Genomic DNA, 27,207 nt, shown 5'->3' on the forward strand with positions numbered 1-27,207 from the left:
GGGGGGGGGGGGGTTACATAAGTCTCTCACTCGCTCTCTCTTCCTCTCTCTCACGCACACACAAATAAGCACACACATACACACACATGCTCTGGCCCTCTCACGCACACTATCTCTTGCTTTGACCCTGATTTACATACACACGTGCACGTGCACAGTATCAAGCACGCACATACAGCCTGAAACAAACCAGCAAACCAGTAAATGTTGACGTTGTGTTGGGCCAGTAACAGACATCCACACTGTCTCATGCTTCAATTTTGATTTACTCACTCACCTTTTGCTTGTATATTACGTAACACTCAGCAAAAGCGCACACACAAACATACACGCGCACACGCACACACACACACACCGGTGACTATTGACCTCAAAGCCTAGTGTGTAAGTGTGTGTAAACAAAGAACACAGGGAGGAGATGAACTGAGATGAACAATGAACATGCTATCACACATGAAGGGACAGGAAATCAAGTGAAAATAATCAGCTGTTTCTCTCCCCTGTTAAATTGTGTGATATAATCAGACATTGTGGTTCTGTCCGTGGTGCCGGACCACACCTGACCCCAATGGTAAATGGTTCTGTCCATGGTGCTGGACCACACCTGACCCCAGTGTTGAATGGTTCTGTCCATGGTGCTGGACCACACCTGACCCCAGTGTTGAATGGTTCTGTCCATGGTGCCGGACCACACCTGACCCCAGTGTTGAATGGTTCTGTCCATGGTGCTGGACCACACCTGACCCCAGTGTTGAATGGTTCTGTCCATGGTGCCGGACCACACCTGACCCCAGTGTTGAATGGTTCTGTCCATGGTGCCGGACCACACCTGACCCCAGTGTTGAATGGTTCTGTCCATGGTGCCGGACCACACCTGACCCCAACGGTAAATGGTTCTGTCCATGGTGCTGGACCACACCTGACCCCAGTGTTGAATGGTTCTGTCCATGGTGCTGGAACATTATAGCATATATGCCATATATGCTATAATATCTGTGGCATTAAACCAAAGCGCTGAAGTTTGCACCAACTAGTGTAAAATTAGTTGATTCAATCTTCATCTTCAAGAATTATTTTTTTAAATCATCTATGAGAATATAAATAAAATGATTGTGCATATAAATTGCATCTTTTTTGTATCCAGAATTATCCTATTTAATTTAAACTTTAATTAATTTTAATCAACTAAGTGAATGTATGATTAATTCACCTATTATGGGTTTTGTTTGTAACGGTTTCTCTTAAGATGAGGGACACACACTGAGGGTTGGCCTCTTTCACTTTGCTAATTTCCTTCATAAGCTATTTCCCCCGAGGCCGGAGCTTAAGTGCTAACACTGAGCCAAAAGTCGAGGCAAGGGCATTTGTTTTCCTTTCTGACAACAGCCGTCCACAACATCCTTTGTTTGGCTGATATCGAGGCCAAGAACTACAACACCCGCATCTGACATTATGAAATCCCTTCAAGGTCTAAAGGAGACGGATGGAGATGTGGCTGGCTGGTGTGGAGAGGCGTGTCACGCTAATGAAATCCCCCTTTCTTCCATGAAATTACAGCAAATCTTCCTCAGCTATCTGAGATAGTGAGGAAGGTAAGATGCTGTAGGATCCACATTCATTTCCACTCAGGTGCTTTATGTTCATTTCCTATAAAGACTGAGAGAGAGAGAGAGAGAGAGAGAGAGAGAGAGAGAGAGAGAGAGAGAGTAGCATTGAGTTGAGTAAAACTGCTTAGCTGAGAGGTGGCCAAAGTTCAGTGCAGCCACTGTAAAATAAGGAGGTAAAATAATGGCGTTTTCCTGGGATAAGCCCCCATTTAACCTTAAAAAAAAGACTTGTGTGAGCAGGAACCAGGGGGGAGGAGGTGGCAATGAGGTGCCCGTGAACTGTAACCAAACCACACCTCCTCCTTCAACCAAGACAAACCCAACAGCCCGGTAAAATAAAAATGGACGGATGGACGTGGCGATGGCGTGCAGTTGCACACACAGGTGAAAGGGACATCGCATGTGTTCAAGCAATGGTGACACTCTTCAGTGTCATGGCAGTACAGCTCCTAACATCTGGCTCTATATGGTTCAAGAGTTTAGATCCACTCTAGATCCACTCATGTCCGCTCTGCCCCTTTTACAACTTGTTTCTGAGACTAGCACTAGTTCCAGTGATCAGAAGGTGGTTGGTTCCATCCAATTCCCACACGATCAATATGTGGAAATTTGAGACACAGCACCTTCACCTCACAGCTGGGTTGTGGATTACGGTTTATCCCGAACAGCTTTGGATCAAAAATTGATTGATTTGAACAGAGAAAAATGCTTTTGTGTTTCACCTCATGTTTGCTCACCAGGAAGCTAAAAATAGAGGGAATAAAAAGAAGCTGTTTCTCACACTGCACAACGACAGACGGTCTCTTCAACACAGGTGTGTGTGACAGGGAGGAGGACGGAGAAGTGGAGGGGAACAGTGTGGAGCTCATGCTAGGAAACGTCTCAACACGCAAGCAGCATCTGTTCATGTTTTGTGGACGTGTTTGCGTGATTTGAGGGGAACTGCAGCATTAGAGCGCCGCCACAAACAAATGTTGGAGTGTGTGTCAGACATTAATGAAGGAGGCCATATGCCACTCACACGCCACCCATGGAGCACGTTAACGTGCAAAGGTTATGAGTTCAATGAACAGATGTAGTTAGCTGTCTTTACATCTGCATAAAACAAAAAAACTAATATTTAACTGTTATTATGAGAGTAACTTTATCCAAGTAACTAAATGTTGTTGTTTTCTGTATGTCTGGGAGGTCTGGGAGGACGGTTTTTGCGAGTCCAGACCAATTTTATTTCTGAAATTCTTGGACTTTTCTATAATTTATTTCATGGAACCTTTTAGATTTTGGGGTGGGGTGGGGCAGTTTTAAATTTAATGACATAATCCTGGTTGCATGCAGTGAGCACTTATGACTTTGTAGCTTCTGCTCTAATAATTTAATAGGCTCTTTGGCAAGTTCCCTAAACATCTGGTTCATGAGTTTAGCAACGCGTATCTTCGATCACACAAGTCTTGTGCTTCTCTGTCCCCCTCAGATGAATGAGATGAGGACGTAGCATGAGCCATGCTAAGGCTGTTGGGCTTCTCTTGATCTCGCTGCTACCCACACTCCTCCCACCTTCTCACACCCCCATAACTATTCTGATTCAACTTTGGTTAATACATGGTTATATAGTTGATGTGTGAGCTGGGTTTAGGTTATGGGGGTTGCTGGGATGGGTAGGTTAGGGCGCCGGTAATGTATTATATCTATGAAAGTCCCCATAAAGATAGAATTACATGAATATGTGTCCGGGTAGGTTCACACATTTAACAGGAGTCAAGTCGGAGTGAGATTTTCTGATGCTCTTGCTGTACTCCACCTCTTTGATGTTGTGCCCCGCTGAAATAGGCCACCACACACACACACACACACACATGCACACACACGCACACACACACGCACACACATACACACACACGGGATTATTACAGTAAAACTGGCAAAACCAAATGCAGAAACAGGCACAATAAAGTTTCAGGAAGTTCACACATGTCAATCTGCAGCGATTTCCCCAGAAGCTTAAATATTATGCACATATGATGTACAGTTTCCATCTCACTCATCTCATGTGAACAGCAGTTATGTATCATAAGTTCATAATTCCTTCTTCACTTGTATTTGATAAACATAAATTTTAAATTTTTATGAGCGCCTTCTCCTCTGAGGCTCCGGTACTGTAGCACATCAAAGAAGACACACACACACACACACACACACACACACACACACACACACACACACACACACACACAACACACACACACACACACATACAAATAGAGAGCAAGAGAGAGAGAATAAAAATGTAGGACGCTCAGAGAGAATGTATTCATGAACTGAGGTAAGAATAAATTCCTTTTCAGACCGCTCTGTCTATTTTACTATTCCAATCCAATTGTAAGATTGGTCGCAAAGTGAGGCAGAAAGCCTGAATTAGGAATAAAAACTGTCTGCAGGACCGACACTTTAACACCTGAACATGATAGAAATGATGTTCCGTACACGTGTTTTTAAAAACAGAACAGGAACATTCTAGGATGCATAAGTTCTACTAAGCTACATTCATTTGTAATGACACAACCAAGAACATTCCATGACCTCAGTGAGAGCGGAACCACGCTGACGGTGGTGATACTGTTTCATGATTATGTATCAAGGGTCAATAATCTATAAATAACTGATTCAACAACATTGTGCAGGCTGTCTCACAGGGCTTCAGTTAGTTCTGCCTGTTACATTTTGTGGACTTTAACTCACATCTTAGTAGGAGCTCAGCAGGCAGAACTAAGAATTTTCTGCTTTACGTCAGAAAGACATCAGTCAACGTCAGCAACTTGGTTTTGTTTGAAGCCTGAGCATAATGGGATGTTGCAGCTAAACTGTCCTGTATTTACCTTTAGGGTTGGTGGAGCCCTAGAACAGAACATTTTTAATCAACGCTGTGCTTGGTGCCAATTTCTTTGTTTCTCATTTTAAAGAGGCTGACCTCCATAAATACTGGAAAACCAATTTACATCACATATTTTCTTCTATTGGATTTGTTTCCTTTATAATTCTTAAAAATGATGCCCAATTTTTGAGGCGTCTTCACGCCCGCCTGCAGGGGGCACACTTGAGCAAGCAGTATAACTTTTATAGAGAAAATAAGCTTGGATAAACTAGTCTCTTCTTGCAATAGTGTAGTAATAAAACTAAATGAAGCAGGTACATTTTATGGTTTCTTAAATATTATTTGAAGCGTGAAGACCTTTTTATGGAACATCCGCAGAGGTTTTGGTTATACAGTTTAGGTGAATGAATGAAGAGAACAGATGATGCCAGCACTTCAGAAAAGACCACCCCCGGTTTTAAACACAGGCAGACACACACACGCAGAGCTACACAAGCTCACCGCACGCGCCGCGCCCAGTGTGTCATCACTACATACCAATTACACGGGGAAGCGAAGATCTGCTTCAGTCAGTCAGAACTGGTGTCACATCACTAACGTTTCGTCTGCCTTCCTTTTTATCGCTTCTTTTTCCCCCTTTGTTTCACTCACTAAGTCACCGTGGGGCTTGTGGATGCGGGTGTTAGCTTGATTGTGTTAAGAGCATTTTAAAAGACAGCTGGCTTCACCTTCTGTCTCCGGGTTTTTGGAGGTTTTTTGAATAAGCAGTTTCTTCAAAGTTTTTTTTTTCTTCAGATAGATTTTTACCGTGGAAAGACTAAAATATCCCCGTTAGTATGTGTGTAAAATTTCACTCATTTGCTCAATTCTGTGCCAATCCACAAGCAAATAAGCTGGGAGGACAATATCTACAGAAAAAACTGCAAAAGAAATCAAATATTTGAGGTGTTGCGTGAAAGTTAAATATGAATGTCTTGTTTTTTCGCCGTGTTTTTTGCATACAGATCATAACCATCTGAACAACGCAGCCTTGCCCCCCCTTGGTCCAGCCATGGCCTTGTCTCACCCACATAACAACCTGGGAATTGGCTTCAACAAGTACACCTCCCTCAAGGCCACCGGTGAGTACACACCACACACACACACACACACACCACACACAGAAGGACAGAGAGAGAGAATCACTGAGGCCGCTATGCATTATTGACGTATGGGAGGGATGAAATATAGTAAACTGGGTGCCCTGGTCACCACCCAGAATGTCCTGGGTTCAGGTCCAGGTCAGGTTTTTCTATGTAGCATTTGCAGGTTCTCCCCTGGCCTGGGTGGATCTTCTCTGTAGACTCAACCACCAGGGTGGTTCAAGAATCTTGGAGAATTGAAGTGTTTTCTCCTGGGATGGATGGATGGATGGATGGATGGATGGATGGATGGATGGATGGATGGATGGATGGATGGATGGATGGATGGATGGATGGATGGATGGACTGGTCTAGGGAGATAAATTGCACCACATTTTTCAAAAATCAATAACAATAAAAAAAGCAATAAACTGGTGGAGGTTTGTCCATCTGACACAATCTTTTATATCAGCATGATTGTAAGGTGTGTGAAACACACTGAAAAGGGGTGTGGGGGTGTCGGGAATCACATGATTCCAGACAGTCAAGGACATTGTGATGGTGATGATGATGAAGAGCGACAGTTGGACACGTGAACGTGCACTATTCATTGACACGGGGAAGCATGTCTGGCCAGTGTCAGACACATAGTGGAGATCAACTCATCGGTGTTGTCTGATGCACACGGACAATAAAACTGTGATCCTGGCCCACATAATGGCTTATTTCTTTCTAAAATTCTGATGGTTCTAATAAATTCAATGCAAGTATTTCACCTTAGATTAAATAATCAGTGCAAGTTTAATGCTGCAATTGCGCTGTGATTAAAAAATCTGCACACAGTTGGAAGGTAAGTAAGCAGCCCCTTAGATTCACCCAACCTGACCGTAACCTTGAAACCAAATGACCCTCAACCCTCAAACAGATCATTGGACTCAATGTCCTCATTTAAAAAAATGGGTTAAATAGGTTAAATTCATGTTCTTGTCCTTGTCATGTAGCATGTACAGGAACAAACAGTAAAGCTGGGAACATATGAAAGAATTAAAATCTAAAATGAAACATAAAACTCATAAAGACTCACAAAAGTGAATGATGAGATCAGGCGGTTGGGACAATAGGTGCAATGATAAAGAATAAAAACAAAGTTAACAAGAGGAGAAATATTCATTCTGCTCCTGAACATCCATCATGTCATATTTCATCAAAGCATGTCCCCGTCACCCTGAATGGACACATTGGTCAGGAAAGGGAAATTTAATTTAAATGGAGAAATTCTTCGTCTGTCACCAAAAATCATCAGGAGAAATAAATTAACAGGCTTTGTTGGATTTTAAAAACGACTTCCAAATTAATTTCTTCTTCGCGTGCGTCCAAAGAGAGAACACTAAATGTACAAACGTTTCAATTATCTTTTCACACATGCTTGTCAGTTCTGTGAATGAGCAATAAACGAGCCACGTGGGCGCAAAGGCGCCGGCTGTGTGGACAAAGTGGTGGCGAGCAGACGTGGGGAGCGAAGGACCGACTGTTTGGCAGCTTTTTCATCTGTAGAAACGTGCTGGGACAGACTTGCAGAAAGATCCAAATGAGCACGTAAAGAAGGAACATGGAGGCAAAAAAGAAGCTTGGAAATAGGAAGCTGGTATGAGGGTGCAGAGGTCAAGAGGGACGACCTGTGCCAGGCACAGCAGCGGGACTCTGGCACGAGCAAGGCTGAGATATTCCTCCTAATGAAAGGAGGGCATGTGGACCTTCAGCAAGGAACGGGTGGACGAAGATGTCCGAGTTTAGAAAGTGAGAAGGGGAGGAGACGAGATGGAAAAGATGGAGGGGACTTCTTTTTTTTCAGGAGTTATTGGAGTTCCATTAAAAAGCTACCTTAAGAGTGAATTAGATGAGAAGTCTGGCTGTTCATTCAGATAAGAAGGAGAGAACTGAGGAGGGTCTGCAGGACTTTCACACACAACAAATTAGTCATAATTACTGTCGGGATGATGAAGGTCCAGTTACTCACCTGGTATGGTGGACTCTGCTGCATCTGTGTGTGTGTGTGTGTGTGTGTGTGTGTGTGTGCGTGCGTGCGTGCGTGCGTGCGTGCGTGCGTGTGTGTGTGTGTGTGTGGGGCCTGGTGCCATATTATAGGTGCTGTGCCCAGCATGAAGGTGGGGGCAGAGGAGGACGTCCCTGCTGTCTCTGGCAGAAACGAGTTTGACTCACCTTGAATATTAGCCGAACTTTTGCTGGCTGCAGTTTCTGCCTTCTGACTGTAACGCTGGACTTCTTCTCGTTCGACTGACTTTGCGTCACTTGAATTACAGGTTGAAAGATGGTTTGGCGGCACCACGGAGAGGACGAGCTTCGCTATTTGCCAGGCAGAACACTGTAGCTGGACTTTAGGCCACCCGGTGCTGCGAAATTGTATTTAATTCACACACCAACATGTTGTAGAGCGTATAAGGAAGCGACTGTAAGACACATGTTCCACCTTTCTTATTTTCAGTGTTAAGAGCAGAACATGGAAAATGTTCATCTGCACTTCGATTCAGTGCAGATCAGCTCCTAATTCTGAATGTGCGCTTCGTTAATACCAAACTGGGGGAAAAAATCCTGTTGAGGCCTGATATTCCAAGACTTTAGAAAGGAATTTCTAGTATTAACTCAGGTTGTGTTTGAGATAAAATCATATTAGAGAGGACCACCCAGCAATGAGTCGCTTTCCTGGGATATTACATTATCATTAACAGTCCTACAGCTTCAGAGGTGGGTTATGGGAGGTGGACCTCCGGTGGAGAAGCCTTCCTTTCTTCTTTATTTAACTGTCTTCCAGTCAAGTCCTTGTACCTGGCTTTATTAATTCCAATACCAAAGGAATGGTAAAATGTGGTGCTGTATTAAGCTGCAAATGTATCATTTCTTGTGTTTTTCCAAACCGAGACTTGAATACTGGCTTGAGTTCACCTGCGTTATGGGAGCAGATAATGAAAATATGTATTATTTAACTTAAGTAGTCCAAAGTTCAGGTTCTCAGAATAACTGTAGCAACACAGTTGCATAGATTTGGACTGGATTAGCTGGAAAATGCACGGAGCCAGTTGAGCTCAGGCAGCTGTGGAGCAGTGATTCAGTCCAGGCCCACGGCCTCACTCTGGGCCGCTGCCCGACACACAGCAGATGCTGATGATGTTCAAGTGTTTGAACCAAATGAAATCCAGATGGAAAGAATAGGGAACAAGCGAGGGAGTGAATGAGCAGATGGAGAGTGTGTAATGGAGAGGAAGGTGCACGACACAACCACAGAGGACCTCGCTGACAGGTGCTCCCGCTGACAGCGTGCACGGGAAGTGGGTTTCGTTCTTTTTTTTTTGGGTCCTCTGCAGCCCACATTTTTGCCTCACTGTCCAGAGGTTTGGAGAAGTGCTGCTGGATGTTCAGCTGTTGCAACAGGAATGAAGACAGAATCAAACCTCATGCACAATATCTTTTACCATCAGCAGGACGGTCCCCCTGTGTGAACCTGGTCCTTCACAAGGTTTCTTCCTGTTAAAAGAAACTCTTTCCTTGCCACTGTTGCTTGTTGTAGGTCAGGCCCTGGGATTATGTGAAACACCTAAGGACATTTCTGACAGTAACAGATGCTTTATATGAAATAAAAATGAAAAATCAAGCATACATGTACACTGTGACACAATACCCACTCTGCCTTTGATAGTGTTTAAAAGCTTCACTTATTTACTTTGAGCAGGCGTGTTTCAATATGATGTGTTTCTCTGCAGAATCTGCAATAATGCAGGTACATATAACATATAAGATAGTGACTGAGGTCAGAGTTTGTGTTTGTGCCGACACCCACCGACGCTCACTGGTGTTTAACTCAGCAAGTTTAGTTGAACTGTTTCTAATCTTCAAACCAGACTACAGAAATAAGATTATTATGAGGTTCCTGTTTGGAGTGTGATAACAAAATAAGTTTAAATGCACAGGATTCAAACACACACAATATATGAATATTACCAGCTGTTGTCTCTGGCCACATCATGAGGACAAACTGATAAATGCTATCAGGACATGGACACATGTGACCAGGGTTAACAACATAAGTGTTGCCCTGTTAAGGCGTTTCAAAATAATTTGGCTTTTTTTGTTTTTGTTGGTGAATTTACTTCATTACTCACTGAAGAAAAAGAACTGACAAAATACATTTTATCTCCATCTCTTCTTTACCTCTGGGAAGCATGAGGACCAATAATATGAGGCTAAGCTAACAAGGTTGTTGGTGTCTTCAGGGCAGTGTGTGTGTGTGTGTGTGTGTGTGTGTGTGTGTGTGTGTGTGTGTGTGTGTGTGTGTGTGTGTGTGTGTGGTGTTGATGACCAAACAGCAGAGCAGGCTTCCCCTCGCCGAGCTTTCACTAATCCGACTCGACAAGCCGCAACCATTTCTATTTTTACTCACTACAAATCACACATGTTGCTCGAAACGTGCTCATATTGTATTTAACTGTAAATTATTTGTGGATGGTACAGTGCTGGTTGGCCTTACTGTCCTTTTCGCATTAACCACATGTCCATTTGTTTCCCGATGTCTCTCCAGATGCCTCTACAAGAGATTACTACAAGAGCTACCCTATGGTAGATTACACCCACCGCCAGTCTCCGCCCAATTTCCAGCCTGTCAACTTCCACCCCAAGGACAAGCCCTTCCTCCCGCCTCCTGACATTCACGCACCGCTGGCCATCACCATCAACACCTCGCAGATCCCCAAGCCCAAGATCTCCAAGACCAACACCCACCCGCTCACCTCCAGCTCGGCCTTCAAGGCATGGGACCCCAGCAAGAGCCACATCCAGCACCCGGTGGCTTCCCACATGGGCCTGCAGGGGCAGCACCACCCCATCCAGCCGCAGCATCACCAGACGCTGCATCAGCAGAACAGCCGACGCCAGGCCTACTCCAACAAGAGGCAGTTCAGCATTGAGACGCTGCCCGAGCTCTTCTCACAGCCGCTGGGCTACGGTCACTCGCCACACATGCACCCCAAACACAAGGGACTGCCCACCAACAGCAAGACAGAGGTCACCGTCTGAACATGGGGGGCCCTGATCTAATAAAGGTGGAAGATGAGTGGAGTTCTACCAGAGAAGCGCTGAGATATCTTTTGTATCCACAGCCAGTGTGGTTTGTGGAGCAAGTCAATATCGTGTATAATAATTTTTAACTGCGTTTTCCTTGTTATTGTCGACAACAGTAATAATAATGTGATATTTGTGTCCTTTAACATCCAGTGGATCAAAGAAAGGAAAGAAAAAAAGACACACACGAAGACGGCGGATCGGCAGCCGTGGGCCAGGAGTCTTTGAACTCCGTGAGGCTCTTCTAAATAATTGAGCTGGCTCTCAGCGTGTCGCCGCAGCTCTCTCTTCTTCCTCTCATCAACCCCAACGGATGGCAGGGATACTCGCAGTAGCTCCGTGGAACGGCTAGAAAACACCACACGGGGACACCCTAAGTAGTCCGCGAGCATTCCATCCAGCTTTCTTTTTGAGACCGACATGGAGGCCAGAATGGCTGGAAGAGTTTCTCTGGAGACAACGGCTTCCCATTGTGTTGTCATCTGTGTTGGCAGAGAGGAGGACAGACGTGATGGGGCTTTCTTACTCATCTCATTCTGAGGGCAAATTAGATGAAAGCGATCTGACGAACACAAACACGGACAGTACGCACTTGGAAAGTTCCCAGCAGTGTCAGAGACTACAGCCGCTCCCCACTGCCGAACAGTCACGCGCTGATCCTCTGAAGAGGGGACTCTGTTTGGTGTTGCCGTGGACGTTTAGCCGCCAAAGACATGCTAGGATGTATCACGATCCCTAGAAGAAGAGCCAGAGTCTGTGTATTCAGAAAGGTCATTGCAAAGTCATCACATTAGTCTTTCCCCTTTCTCCATCATGGCATTTACATTCTGTGGGTTCTATACAGTGTATGAACGTCCGTCGGAATTATTTTTACCACATTTTACCGCTAACATTCAACTGATCTTGTAGAGATCTTGTCTGTTTTTCTTTTTTTCTTCATAAATCACTAATGAGGAAATCATGAAGAGTTTCCCGATGGTGGCAGACGAAGCGCTGATGCATTGCAGGAAGAGCATTTTCCGGCGTGTCGACCGCTAAAAACAGCTGCTTGATTCATGCGTTTTGCTGCTGCGCCGCAAATGTAAGCTGGGAGGCTGATTCCACTTGCCAGTGAATTCTAATTTACTTCATCAAATGAAGCACTTTGTTATCCAGACATGAGTAATTGCTTGCGCTGAAACAGTGTTTTAGACGTTTCATTGAGTAAAACACGGTCAACAGTTAGCTTTTCAAAATTGCAGGTTATGCTGTGTTTGCATGTTTTCAGGCAATTGTCAGCTGCCCCATCGACCTCCATCTGTGTGTTTTTGAGAATGACTGAATGATACCAAATACCTGTCTGCACTTTGGTACCAAGCTTGTGATATATGTGACTAAGTTCTAGCATGATGACACTTAGAGCAGATATTTCCGGCACATTATCATTTCATTCGGCATCTCAGTTTTATGTAGATGTGAGTAGTGAAATTGTAAACCTTTAATTATTGGGGATAGGTAACGGTAGCTATTCGGCCGTATTGCTGTAATTTCTCTCCAGGATGCTTGGAACCTGAAAGGGGAGCAGTTATCAGGGCTGGCGGGTTGAGCTCATAATGGAGGAACACTCAAGAATGGAGTCAAAGCAAAAGCATGAATGGGAAGTCTGCGGCGTCCTTATGGATCAAAAACCTCTGTTTCTTCTCGCGCCAACTCTGCTCAGCATGCGTCACGTCCCCGCAGGATCGTTCTGCATGATTTCTGTGTCTTTTTCGACTTTTATCCCAACAAGTATCCATTCTTTTATATGGGTCATGGCAATATTCCTGGCCTACAAAGAAAAAAAAAATCTGAGTAGTCTGCCCTTTATCACTCAGCAAGCATTAGAGGTCGAGAACAGACGAGTTCTGACAGCGTGTAAACAAGCAATATGCATCAGTAAAGCAATAACCACCGCGCCATATCCATATCTCACTGTATGTCATGGTTTCTCCTTGGAGGTCCAGAGAGGCTGCTAATGAGGGTGCGGGTGTTAGAACCAAAGGGACAGTTGAGCAAAAAGAATCAGCTCTCCACAGAACTTGGGAGCAGATAAGAGGGAGAGAAAGAAACGGGGTCACACGGCTACAGCCGATATAGTCACGGCTGTTATTCTTGTGGATTTGTGTCTGAAAGCATTAATTCTGGCTCTTATCTCCCTGATGCACTGAAATTGCCAGTTTTCAAAAGCGCTCTGTCACTGCAGCTAGCGCGGGGGAGCCGCGATTCCAGCGTTGTTGTTTTGGGTCACGTGAAGAACGGGACCCACCCGTCCTCTGGCAAATCTAGTTGATTTTTCACAGCGCTGGGAGTCAAACAGTGGCCCAGGAAAGTCAAATAAAGTATACATTTAGAAGAAGAGTAAACTTGCAGACTGACTCTTCAACCTTTACTGAATTACTGATGCTAGCGCATCTTACATGGAGGAATGGGGGCAACAAACTCAATGTTTCCTACTTCTCGAAGATCTCGAAGACCTTCAAATCATACTTTGCTGGCTCGTTGTGCTGTAAAATGTATTTTGGTGTTACTTTTGTCAAATTCAGTATTTTTCCTTCCAGAGCTGGAGGGACTTCTACAATTCTCTGCCTGAAAAGAGCCACAAGTTTGCCCCCTGCTGTGGACTATGTACATATTTGAATACAGGGCAGAAACATACCTTATAAAACAGGCACGATTAACTTAAGCGTATATCTTCCACGTTATGTCAAACGGGACCAAACTTCTTGAATCAGGACAATGCAAATACTGACCTGATGTTTGAGCATCCAAAGTTAGTTTTGGATCATCAGTTTACAGGAGATTTTCTCAATGTTTTCTCATGACTGCGGTGCCATTTGCTCATCTTGGCGCCATCCGATTGTCGTTTGTAACACTATAATTCTAATGAAACGATGTGAGTATCTTTCTGCAGGTCATCTGAATGCGACCTGACATAATTGGGTACTACAACCTGTAGCAATATTTAGATTTTGATGTGTGAATCACTAGTTTCTGTTGGTTTCTGTCAGTTTTTGTATTGTGTCCGTTCAAAGATTAAAACACTTTTCGACAACGACAACAAAAAAGTGAATTTGACTCATGGAACGTGCTTCCAGATTTTAGTCTCATGACTGCGAATCTTCCCGCCCCACCTTTCTGTCCTCCTGTTACCATCGGACAATGGATGACATTATGTGATTCCTTTTGAGTTACACTGTAAGTAATATACATACACTCATGTAATTATTGTTAAAAAAAAAAAAAAAAAGATATTGCATTGTACTCAAGTGCTTTGAAAGACTGAAGAAGATCCGGTGATTTCCTGTAAAGATTTTGCATCCGCAGAAAAATTAACAAAAGAAAATAAAATAAAAATCATGCGTTGTTTCATGATCATTTGTATTTTGCAGCAATAGGCTGCCTTGGATTGCTATATACTACTTGTGTAGACATGTATGCTGTACCACTCGTCTGCTGTGAATTTTGTTGAAACTCAGCTTATATAAAGGGCTTTTTCTAGATAAGCAGACTGGGTAACCTGATGTCACTCTCTGTAACTCAAGACAAATTTCTCCAGAATTTTTTTTTTTTAAATAATTTTTAGGGATGAAGGGGTGTGAACAGAATTTTCATGCATACAAAAATGCTATATAAATAAAGTTTTGCCTGACTAACTGAAAGGTCTGCACGAGTGGCCGTGATTTGCTGAACATTCACTCGATGGCGTTTTAGGGAAATAAGAAGAAACACTTCATAAATGACATAAGCTAGGAATTTAACCATGGTTCTATGAATTCTGAATGACTGCCAGAGGTGGTGCTTTAAGCAGTGAATATTCCCCCTCACACATGCACAGTTCAAGTATTTATACCAACAATGTCACCGTGATCCCTGGATGAACCAAAGGAGAAAGCGCCTGGTGATGTTCACGAGTCCTTGGGACAAATGTCCTCCAGAGGCATTCCTCTCAGGGCAGCCCATAATGTACCAACATTTCTGGTGGATTGGCACCTCACACTGGAGGGCACAAGATGGTTACTTGTCCAATATATATGGGTATTGACGTCGACAATCCAGAGGGACAAACACTGTTTGGACCTATTAGGGCCACCATGACTGAGAAAGAGCTGATCTGTATGAATGAAGTAGCTGCAGTGGAGACCCTCAGGGCCTGTACTGGACAGAACAGCTCAGGCTCATTCCCTCTCTACCCTGGTAGGGATCAAACTGTACCAGGCAAATAAGCTGGTTAAGTAACGTCACCATAGGGATAACTTCTGCGTTCGGCCCCAGAGGGACCCCTGAGCCAACCAAATTCCACCTTAAACATGGACTACCGATCGACAGGATATGTGGGTCACTGACATGAGATGGCCCGAAGGAACGCAGTCTTATGTATCCCACTTCAGCTCCGCTTTTGCTGATGGCTCAAAAGGGGAAGATCCCATTCTGGGGCTCTGATGGCTCTTGGAGGATACAGTCTCTGAGCCCCCTTTAAGAAGAGGGGCACCAGACTTTGGCTCACCACTCTGCCATTGTTGATCCTCACACGTCAACAAGATGTTACATACATACACGCTCAAGGTCAAATGAGACCGCCTTGCATCTAGAACAGGGCTCAGCAACCCGCGGCTCTCGAGCTGCATGCGACTCTTTAGCGACGCCCTAGTGGCTCCCTGGAGCTTTTTCAAAAATATGAAAATGGAGAAAGATGGTGTGAATACATTTTTTTGTTATAATATAATTTCTGTAGGAGGAAAAACATGAGAAACATTCTTAAAGTTTTCCAATGCTGTAAAAATGTGTGCGATAAATTTTTAATTTCAACATCTCTCTCAATGAAGATTTACGACATAGCTTGCGACACATGTTTCTTTCAGCTCGTTTCTATCCATGGTCATGGGCCATGGATACCAAAGGGGAAAAGAGAAAGCTAGCTAAGGGGAACAGAGGATTCAACATTTGCACCATCGAGTGCATCAGAGTGGTCACATGGTGCGTCATTCTCTCCAGGATGCGCCGCAGTGAAAATAAATATTTAATCATGAATACTTATTATGTATTTGTAGCCTACTTATCATTTTGATAGTAGGCTAATATAGCTGATATAGACACTTACAGCGTGTGTTGCCTTCATTATAAGGCTTGTATAAGGCTTTTAAGTTTTTGCAGCTCCAGACAGATTTGTTTTTTGTTTTTTTGGTCCAATATGGCTCTTTCAACATTTTGGGTTGCCGACCCCTGATCTAAAAGGTACTGGAGGAAGTCAAGAAAAGTTGGCATGCTGACTCACACACTGGTCCGAAAACAGTTTCCACCTGTTCTCCTAGTGGAGACAAGTGGACGGCGCTCCTGCGTTCTCCTAGGACTCATCCAGGGCTCACAGGGGACATCACTGGGAAACATACTTGAACTGCACATGTGCAAAAGGGGAATATTCAGTGCTTAAGACATCGCCTCTGGCAGTCGGCAGGGATGGAATGGAACAGATTCTCAGGCAGCACCAGTATTGTTCCACAAGAAAAAACTATAGTAACTGGAAGATACACAGAGTTCCAGCAGCTGTCATTCCATCCAATATTTGGATTAGATTGACTAGATCATATTGTTGGATGTCATATAAACACAACATTATAGAGAGCATACAGTGCAATTATGCAATAAAATATTGTCGAAGGTTTAAAAATTCATGTTAAAAAAATAACAAATCGCTTCATTGCTTTAAAAAAGAGATACACAATTGTTTTTAGGTCTTGTGGTTCAGTCGTACCTGTTTTGTATGTCTGCAGAACAAAAACCCGACCCGGCGAAGAGTTAAAGAGACAATTTGTTGAGAAAAAAAAGTGAATCTAAAGCAGGAAAGAAGGGAGGCAGCAGGAGCGATCTCATTGAACAAGAGTTTTAAAAAAACACCCACCACCACCCACTGAGAAACAGACAGGAAACAAGGGAATAGGGCGATATAAATATAAATATAAACATTACAACATCTTTGTCTCTGCAGTTTGTGAGTCATTCATCCTGTCAAGCATGAGCTGGTGGAAATATGTCGCCCCTCTGTTCCTGGCACCACATACACATGCTGCTCCTGTGTTCTTTAACAAAGATATGAGCCCAAGGTCTTTACATGAACCAGGAGTCGGCACACAACAAGAGTCCCCACAGCAAGCGAAGTCGCTTTTAACAGGAAGAAATCTGGAACATGACCCGGCTCATATGGGTGAACCTTCCTGTTGAGGAAGGTGGAAAGCATGGGAGGCAACCTGTTTAAATGAAGTAATAGTGAACTGAATTATTAATGTTGTGACTGATGAAAGTGACGTATCCACGTTGAATAGGCCGCTGACCACTGTCATACAGTAGAAGGACATGTCATATACACCCCGTCCTTTACATTCGTCATCTGTTTTATTTTAAATGAGGGCCTTTTTGAGATGAACAGGAAGCCCAAGGAAACTATAAACTTGCCTTAAAATGCTTCATTTTTAGAAAGGTCAGCATTAGGTCATGAACTCCAATGATTAAGTAATGATACATTTGTTGTTGTGCGTGTTTCTATCCATCCATCCATCCATCCATCCATCCATCCATGTCAAGTTTTCGGTATAGGTTCTATCCCAATGGGTACTGGGATGCATCTTGTTACCATCAAAGGTCCTTCTCTTAGTCTCCCCTCCCTGTTGAAGGTTTTTATCCTGCAATCTGGTCGAACACATTGCTTGACACAGTGACACAGAGACATTCAGAAATCATTCTCCAGGGTTTACTGAAGTCAGATGGAGAACACCAAAGAAAAAGAAACATCTCCAAGAGATAAGACTAAGGATGAGCCCAGCTAGCTCAATAAATTGATATTTATTCTGTATGTTTCCTTCCGTCTCTCTGACTGCAGGTCAGGACCTGGAGGATTTACACCGAGCCGCTGTCCATTTTTCTGGAGATAACAGATAGTTTTGTCCGTTAAAAGGTGCAGACATCTCTGAAGACCCCAAATTAAGACTGTCCCTCTATCCAGTTTTACCATCCGTTCCCATCCATCGAAGGAAAGTATTTCCATTCTTCTTCCTGGTCTCTAATATTCGTTTCCCCCGTCTTGGTCATACACAGCCTGAAATCTGGCTCGCCCAAAGAGGCTTGCTGCCGGTTAATTTGTTCTGACATCATCTGGGATTTTGCTGTATCCTGTGGGTCGTGAGGGAGTTGGCAGAGAGCCCCAAGTGTGTGATGTCATCCTTCGGCACATAAAGTCTTTTGCGCCGCCTTGCTTCCTGCAGCCCGTCAAAAGACTAATCCTTGCTCTAAACACACACACTCACACACACACACACACAGTTCATTTTAATGCAATGAGAATGGTTTAAAAGCCTGTTTAATTTGCGAGCGAAGAGACAGTAAACATCACTCAGGGAAATCATAACGCAGTATCAGATTACGCACCATCTTTTACTGACATCCGGTTAAATCCAGCTTGTTTATCTGGAGCAGCACCCCTTACTGATGAAAGGATCCATACGCTAATCTGGTTAAGAATGTCTGCAAAGTTAACATTCTATTCACTTCCTACATGATGATTAAATGTCATTATCATTAAGTGGTTTTCCCTATTGATAAGATAATTACTTTCTTTTCCCCTGCGGAAGAGTAGGGCTGCTTTTCTTTGTGGGGAGGGGCAGAGAAGCAGTATGTTGATGTATTCATGTATATATATACGGTATATAAATATTAAAGTGACTAATGTTGTCATTTAAGCTCAGGACTGAGAAAAACGGAGCAGAATCAGCATAATGTATGTGAGAAATGTCAGGACAGCAAAATAAAAGGAGACGCGGCAGAACAATGCAGTAAACAGGGTCTATCTATGGTGATAATAGGAGGAAAAGACTGCCCTCAACATGGATGAGAGGGAAAATGGGAAGCACTACATGTCAGCGAGGGCATGTTCAGCCTCCAGGAAAGACACGTTTGTTCCTATTTTAATCACAGCATTTAACTGGAAGATAAAATATGCTTAATGTCTTCATAAGCAGCGCTTCTGTGGTCTTTTAGCTATGTTAGCGTTTGAAACGGTGATCGGGGGATACGGCACGGGACATTTGTGTGCGGCGGTGGGGTGCTCAAAGTGGGGTGTCGGGTATGCGTGCGTGTGCACGGCCAGGGCAGCGGGCATCATCTCCAGCTGTCAGTGATGTCACAGTTCATTTGTGTGTCTCAGGGGTTTGGAGCAAATCCATCACGGAGAGCAAAAAGCCAAATGCCACTAACCATGTACACAACAGCTCCCTCTTCTCTCCTTCATTCTCCAACCCCCTCTCTCTCTCCATCATCCTGAGGCTCCCTACCAGAGCATAAATGTTCTTATTCAGGTCAGAGGATGGAATATTGCATCGCCATTACATATTCACCCACCGTGCTAATGTAAAGACCACAATTGCATCGCCGCGGCGTTGTACACAAACCTTTCAGTGACCTTTTATTTTTATAAGCAGCATTAATGACTTCCCTCTGAGACGAAGCAAAACATTTAATTTGGAATGCAAAACAAGTTTTTATCAATCTAATTATGTAGAAGGGATTTAATAAATTCTATCTTCTGAGAAGGCAAAACAAAAGTGTGCATTTTGACTCATGTTAGGTTAAATAGTAATACAGCTGATGTACCACCACTTTTAAAGGTCAACGCAGCCTAATGAACTGATCCATCGTCCCACCCATCCATCCATCCATGCATTCACCATCCATCCAGCCAGCTATTTTTCTATTAACCACCGCTTATCCTTAATCAGGGATTCAGGGGGAGCTGGAGTGTATCCCAGCAGCCATTGGACAAGAGCAGGAACATATCCTGGACGGATCACTGGTCCATCCCACACACACACACACATATATATATAAATTCTATCTTTCTATGAATGTATGTATGTATGCATGTATGTATGTAAATTATTATTTTATATATATATATATATATATGCACAGTGAAGATACTGGAAGAGGTGGAATTACAACTGACAGCAATAAAAGCAGGAGAATAAACATAGACGGTTTTAGTGCTTTATTGTGTACACAATTTTAGCATTCCTGGCATTTTACCATCCAACCTTTGTGCACCTGACAAAGCCAGATAAGACAGGAGCTGCCACACAATGTGGCAGCGGGTAAGGATAGGACAGAGGACCACATGAATGAAGCCAGAGGAGGAGACTGAGAGAGAGAGAGGAAATGAAAGAAATATAGTCAAAGAGGAAATGATCCAAAGAATACTTGAGATAAAAGCCAAGACAGGAAGCACAAAAAAAGCGGGTGGGGGGGGGGGGGGGGGGGTGACATTTGCAGAGAGCGGAGCTTGTGAGAGGTAGTTGGCACTGAGCAACATAAGCTGTGAAGATGGGAGGAGACAAAAACAGGAGAAGGAGACATCACCAAATCTTGTGCTGCAGGAGACAGACAAAGTTGGGAGGGAGATTAATCCATCTAATGCTGCGGCCGACTGGAGGGAGGGCAGCTCAAGATAAAGCCAGTGGGAGTGAAGGAAGCACGGCTCCTTCTGGAATTTGACAGGGCACAGACAGGGAACGCCAAAAGCATGTGGACTTGGGCTTTCATTTAAAACCGGTCCTCCAAGCGGCTCCAAGACTGACAAACGCTGTCAGCCCATCTGACAAAGCTGATTCCGATGAGGAGAGACACATTTTTCTGAACCGAGAAGCAGGCAAAGGACCAATTATACAGAGTTTTATTAAGAAAACTCTATAATTAATACTTGGAAATGCAAACTCCAAGTGTTGAGCAATGTCCAACAGAAACAGATAAGAGCAGACAACCCAAGACAGCGTTGGGATAGATGCAAAAGAGGATGATCATCACCTGCATCTTAAGAAATTACACACTTTTGTCCACCTGGGGAGTGAAGGGTCTTTTGTTCCCAGTGAAGCTGACCACATTATCATGATAGATGGACGCCTCTTAAACACCGGTACAATCAAAATGCCGACCTCTCCATTCAACCCTCCCATGGCCACAATTGTGACTTGTCTTTTTTCCCCATTCCCATTATTTTGTGTCTATGTTTGTTTTCGTGAAGGGAATTATCATGATACCCACTGCTTTAATCATATGGAGGAGCTCGATAGGGTGACAGAGGTTAAAGGAGCAACAGCGCGCACGTGTAGGGCAGGTAAATGAAAGTAACGTGGGTAAATTAATGTAATAATGCGACACTTTATTGAAATCAGGAGAGAGGAGGAGAGCTGTTGGGGGGAAGGTGGCGCACGGTGCTGCATGTTAAATACAAGATTTTCTCCAGATTCACACACATTCACTCAGCTCATTTATTCACGCAATATGCATTCATCAGCATATCATTTTCCCCACATTCCCGTTGCTTTTACATTCAAAAGGCTTTGCTCCATTTCTTCCTCATGCTTTAATCTTGGACCATTAAATTCTAATGAAGGCACCGACGCAGCCCAACCAGGCACAACCACATTTCAGGTCAACAACACTGCAAGCACAGTTCTAGACAGTTCTATTAAGAGCTCCATCGTTTTGCTCTTAGTTACGTGGACAACAACTGGAACTCCAATCGGGGCATGGCTTTACATCGTGGTGTGCAGAAATTTTGTACTTGCTGAAATCGAGCATTCTGGAAAATTATTGAAAAAGGGCCATCAAAACATGGCAGTTGGTGAAGAACTGGATAAAAGAATATTTTAAAACCAATTCCAAGTGTTAAAGAGTGGCAGAGCTCTCCTGAGTTATCAATGTCTTCAGTAGATATGAGGAAAATGTATTTGTTTGTTACAAAAACAGATTGATAATGAAATTTTGGGGTAAAATTTGTTAACATAATGAATCACAGCGTGACTTGAACAATGTTCTTTAATAAAGAACACAAAGGTGTGTCATTTACTTTTGTTTTGATGATGTGTAGCTTCAATAAAAAGCTAGTTTTGCATTAGGATTACTGCAAGTAATGGCTGACAAACGGCAAAGCACATCCCTGAGAACTAAGCCATGATTCCCAAAATCCATCCCCACCATATGATGTGTGATAAAAGGCTCCATTTTACGAAATGATTACGTAACCTGGCAGGAAAGATGGATTTCAGGCCTGATATACCAAGGCATTTGATTTTAGCTCAAACATTTGATGTTCCATTACTTGTTTTGGTTGTATAAATTAATGGTAAACAAGGATGAGTCAGCATTATCTGGATGTTGACGTCGCCGATGCTGTGGACTTGTTCACTTCTTCTCCAGACTTCCGTCCAGTCAAGTACCTGTAGAACATCCACCTCCGTCATTGTTGCACCATTGGAGCTGATTGAAGCACTAATCCAGGTCCAGGAGGAGGTCTTCCAGGAGGCCGTCCATGGTCTCATGAGCATGTCCAGACGTTGTGAGGAGACTTGGCCACATGAATTGAATTGAATTGAATTGAATTGAATTGAATTGAATTGAATTGAATCAGATTTATTGCCATTGTTCATGTAATACACAGTATTACACAAGCTAGGAATTTGTCTTGGTGTGACGCTGCGACATTCAACATAAAGAAAACAACACTAGAATAAGATAAATAAAATAAAATAAGACATATATACAGTATATACATGGAGGCCATCCGAGCTAAACACACTACATAAGTTGTGACGAAGTCTGCGGAGGTCGGACCAGTGTGCGATCTCGTTTTTCCCGCTCTGAATTTGAATATGCCTTAAATTCTGGTCCTCATTTGAGTTTCTTCTGATCTTACATGATTTCCCTCTCAAGGAATGATGCTATGCAATAAAAGAAAATGACTTCGCAGAGGGCTAAAGCCGCGATATTGAGCTGTGATGTTTTAATGAGTGTGAACTTCAACTGGGACAACTATCAGCATCTAATTCGAGAAAGATGAACAGGAAAACTGGAAATAATTCCAACTGACTGAGTACAGTGGCTGAATCACCAAAGAACTGCCCTAAATTTTAGAGACTTTGAACACTACTCCTGCATCTGAGGACTGCTGATAGCATGGACGGAGCTACAGGCTGTTGATCTCCATACTTACCTCTACTGAGAACCCTCTCCTGCATCCCATCACCACATCAGGAACAGTTCAAAGACTCAGACACAACCCTCACTGCCTGCTGGAACCCGGTGGTGATCGCTTAGACCTTCAGTTCGGTGGAAAAACTGTAATGTTTTGTCTTTCTCCTGCATTTGTCTCCCTTTGTCACGTTCTCAAACGCTTCATACTCACCCCAGATTCACCTCAGTCCCTTTCCAGGCTCTTCCCTCACCACTTCTTCTGCTTATTTAAATTCTTTGAAGCTCAAGATCTAAGCCCTGCGTCTCACACCTGACCCTAGCCAAAAGGGGGAAATCTCTCAAAAACCCTTACATTAGAACACCATAGCTCCCACAATCACTGTGTCAAAAGGAGCTCTGAGGAGAAGCCTCAATCCGGAGCATGATGTAGACTTCAAGATTAGATCAGGGTCACGTGGTTGTGCCTGTGAAGAAGCACTGGTGTATAGCATTAGGAGTGTGAGAGGAGAGATGACAGGACAAGACTCAACAGCAAATTGAGATGAATCGGGAAAATACAGCCAAGAAAATGATCCATTGAAAGAAAGAAGGCAGCTGGGAATTCCACTGACTTCACAGGGCACTGAGATGGATGTCCTCCATCATCTCCTGTCCACTGTTTTATAAACTCAATTAACCTGCAGGTCCCCTCCCCAAGACACAACACTCACTTTCTCTCCCTCTGTATCTGAACCTACCTCAGCAATCCTCCACCTCTAATCTGGCAGAAAATCTGCCGCCTTGATCCATTAATTCTCCATTGTTTCTCTCTTCGGCAGAGCACTCGGCCTCTAGTGTCAGATGCAATCTGATGTAGTAAATTACCGTAAGACGTAAACTGCTGTCCATCTTCCCTCAGCATTGTTCCACCTCGGCTGAATGGACCCGACTGCAGACACGGAAGAGATACGATAAGAGAGGTGAAAGAAAAATGCCCCGAGTCGTAATCTTTCCATTTACTAAACTAAATCAGTAAAAGTGTGCTCACGTAGGGCAGAGGTTTTTAAACTGGGGGGCACATCCCCTAGGGGCAGCCGAGCATCATGAGGAGGGGGACGACTGTGAACACTGTCAACTCATGGGCAGATGATGCTAATTTTACTACTGGCCTTAAAAGCACCACTAGCAAAAACAAATATACAGGTTTTTCTTTTTTTTTTATCAATTAACTATGTATTATTTAAAAGCCATGAATGTTGGCAGGGAGTAATAATGAAGCACATAGTTTATTAAAACACATAATTATTCAATTGTAAAAGTGAGAATTTACCTAGTTTTACTTAGAAATTACCTAGTAGGTTTGGAAGAGAAAATAAGCTATTGGATAAAACATTTAGTATAAATATAATAACTAGCAGTGGTATTATTATTACATAGGGAAAGGGTTCTTGTTTTTTGCTAATTAGTATTCTGGCATTATTCTGAGAGTAGTTCAAACATAACGAACCTTTGTCAGTTTGTATATAAAGCGCATAGCTGAGACAGCATTTGTTTGAGAGCTGCGGGCAACAGCAGCTGAAAAATATTTTATCTCCAAAAAGGGGGGAGGGGGGTCCCACAACAAGAGAAAAATAATTAAATCAATTGGGAACCACTAATGCAGTGCATGATGTCTTCAATCGCTTCGATCACAGGAAACAGGAAACAGAGGCAAAACTAGAAACTCAACAGTCTCAAACTCGGGCCAAAGTACCAGGATCAGATAAACAAACAATGAAATTCCAGAACAATACATTGTATTCAAAGAGGAATGATAGCAGATGGAGTGCAAGGCAACATAAAAACAAATTAATAGATAGAGCTGCTACAACTTCGCAAATGCACAAACCAATTAAACTTAAAGTAATTGGGAAATTAATTGTGAATGGCCCCACATCCATAATGTGTGTGTGTGTGTGCGTGTGTGTGTGTGTGTGTGTGTGTGTGTGTGTGTGTGTGTGTGTGTGTGTGTGTGTGTGTGTGTCACTTTTTGGCAGTGAGGACTTTTTGGCTGGTCCTCACAACTTCAAAGGACAAACTGAGGGTAAAGTTTGAGGGTTGAGGATAGAATTGGATTTAGGTATTAGGTATATTCCTGCCTCTCACCCAGTGACATAGATAGATAGATAGATAGATAGATAGATAGATAGATAGATAGATAGATAGATAGATAGATAGATAGATAGATAGATAGATAGATAGATAGATAGATAGATAGATAGATAGATAGATAGATAGATAGATAGATAGATAGATAGATAGATAGATAGATAGATAGATAGATAGATAGATAGATATGGATGGATGGATGGATGGATGGATGGATGGATGGATGGATGGATGGATGGATGGAAAAAAAAATCTTGCTTCATCACTTTTTCCTTCATTACTTATAATAAGACATCATTTTTTTCCAGATACATAAATAGACACAACAGTAATGGGGTATCAGAGAGATTTAAATATTCAAGTATGGCTTGATTCCTGCTGGCACATCTGTATACTTGAGCAGAAATCAGTTCAGCCTGTCTTGTGTGATTTGTGAATGATAATGCCGTGTCACATAACGTGCTAATCAACCCCGTTGGAGAGGCTAAACGAATCCAATCAACTGGTGCAGTGGAGGATCGGAGGGCCACGCGTCTGCAGACTATTGTGAGCACAGCGGCGAAGCCCTGGTGGAGTTCATTTCACATTTGAGATCGGGAGTACATAGAGATGTTCAGCAACTGGGAGGGAAAGTTTGTACAGCTGCAAATAAATACCATGTCTTGCCATCGCAGCTTTGAAGTTCTGCTTATATTGGTATCGCATCCATCTATTTTCCCAGTTGTTCTGCTTTTCTGCCATCATCTCTTCCCATTTGCATATTCCTCCTTAAGTGTGAGTGTGTGTAGGTCAGTAACTATTTTGGTGTGATGCTGGGATGATCCCACTGCTGTGCTAAGCCATCTTTGGCTCCAATTAAAATCAGCAGCAAAGCAGCAGCAGAGCAGTCGTTCCTGTCTACCCCTGCTCTCTAATTCTAATTGTTCTGTTTCCTCCGACACAGCCAATCTTGTACTTTATGATCCATGTTATTAAAAAAAGAGGGTGCCATGGGGTTCCCTACCCTGACCCCAACCCTTCACCACCTTTAACCCCAACCCTAACCCTGACCCCTAACCCTGACCCCTAACTCTGACCCTAAAATGAAGCCATAACCTACAAACAGCCCCTCCACCTGGAGAAATGTCCTCACTTTGCCAATGAAATGGCTATTCCAGTCCTCTCTAAGTAGCATGTACTCGAACACACACTTCATAAAAGGAAGAATAGCGACTTACTCTGCAGGGACATATTTTTGGATTCTTAACATTGAAGACTAATCCAAGCAGACTTTGAAACCCCAAAACATTCTCATGTAATAAAGCATTCACACACAAAACAGTGAGAACTATCCAAAGGGAATGCAGAAGTTCCTGTTGATTATTTATTCATAATTTGCATTTAAAGACTTCTGTTTCCTTTTCTGGCCATGATTCAGAATTGGAATAGAGACAACTCAACAGACTTCATATAAAGGATAAATGGGAGTGCCAAGTTGGAACCATAGTGCTCTTTGTAAGCACTGGATCATAAGTCAGTCAATAATCTCACATTTCTACACTTTTCAGATTCTAAAGGTCCGTCATTGATCGATCAGTAAATCTTCCAAGCTTGAATGACATGAAGGAGGTCATTGTCTGTCTTTTTTCCCGTGATGCTGTGGCTGGTAGAGCTTGAGAAAAATAGTGGGATTTAAGCTTGTTGTCTTTTCGTTTGGTTGAATGGGTAGGTTGTCAGCGCTCCCATGGCTTTAATAACAGCATGAAACATGATGCTGCAGCCAGTCGTTGAATAAAGAATAAGACGCCGCTAGACAAAAAAAAAAAGATTGTCCTGACAGATTAAGATAGATCATTTTCAAAACCCGAGAGATCAAAACAAATAAAAGCAAAATGACTCCGTTTGTGTTTGACTGATGGTCCCGTTAAACAGCTGGATGTGCTCTAAACTGGCGCCCCCACGTGGAAGGAGAGAGCATTGCATAATAACGAGCCACCTTTGCTGATGCTGCTTCTGAGGACCTGAAAGCTTCAGGGCTTATTCTAATTTTAGGATGCAATATCAGAATCAGAATCTAAACAACACCTTCTACATGCAGCAGCCTTTATATGCAGAAGCTGTGCAAATGCACAGAGATCTTTGGCAAGACGGATGCTGCAGGTGCTGAATTTTGTGTGATCTTACTTAACAGCAACAACTGTTTCAATTTAGCACTCTTAATCGTTTTCTACTGTATCATTTTATTTCTCCCTCTGTCCCACACCCCCGTGATTTTAGGCATCCCATCTCTGCGGATGCAGATATCTCTACAACAACACACTGCGCCAAACGGGGGGAAATTAGG

The 27,207-nt window shown here is 43.1% G+C and overlaps 1 protein-coding gene across 3 annotated transcripts in view; it reads left to right on the plus strand.

Moving 5' to 3' along the window:
• LOC130515021 (protein shisa-8) overlaps positions 1-14,404 on the plus strand; it is a 55,127-nt gene extending 40,723 nt beyond the window's left edge. For all 3 annotated transcript variants that reach the window (XM_057015000.1, XM_057015002.1, XM_057015001.1), the window contains exons 4-5: positions 5,481-5,597; positions 10,189-14,404. In XM_057015000.1, the coding sequence (XP_056870980.1) occupies positions 5,481-5,597; positions 10,189-10,682 (611 nt within the window). In that variant the 3' untranslated portion in view covers positions 10,683-14,404. The remainder of the gene's footprint in view (positions 1-5,480; positions 5,598-10,188) is intronic.
• Positions 14,405-27,207: the final 12,803 nt, after the last annotated feature.

The sequence above is a fragment of the Takifugu flavidus genome, chromosome 18 (assembly GCF_003711565.1).
Source record: "Takifugu flavidus isolate HTHZ2018 chromosome 18, ASM371156v2, whole genome shotgun sequence".
In the NCBI taxonomy this organism is placed as follows: Eukaryota; Metazoa; Chordata; class Actinopteri; order Tetraodontiformes; family Tetraodontidae; genus Takifugu; species Takifugu flavidus.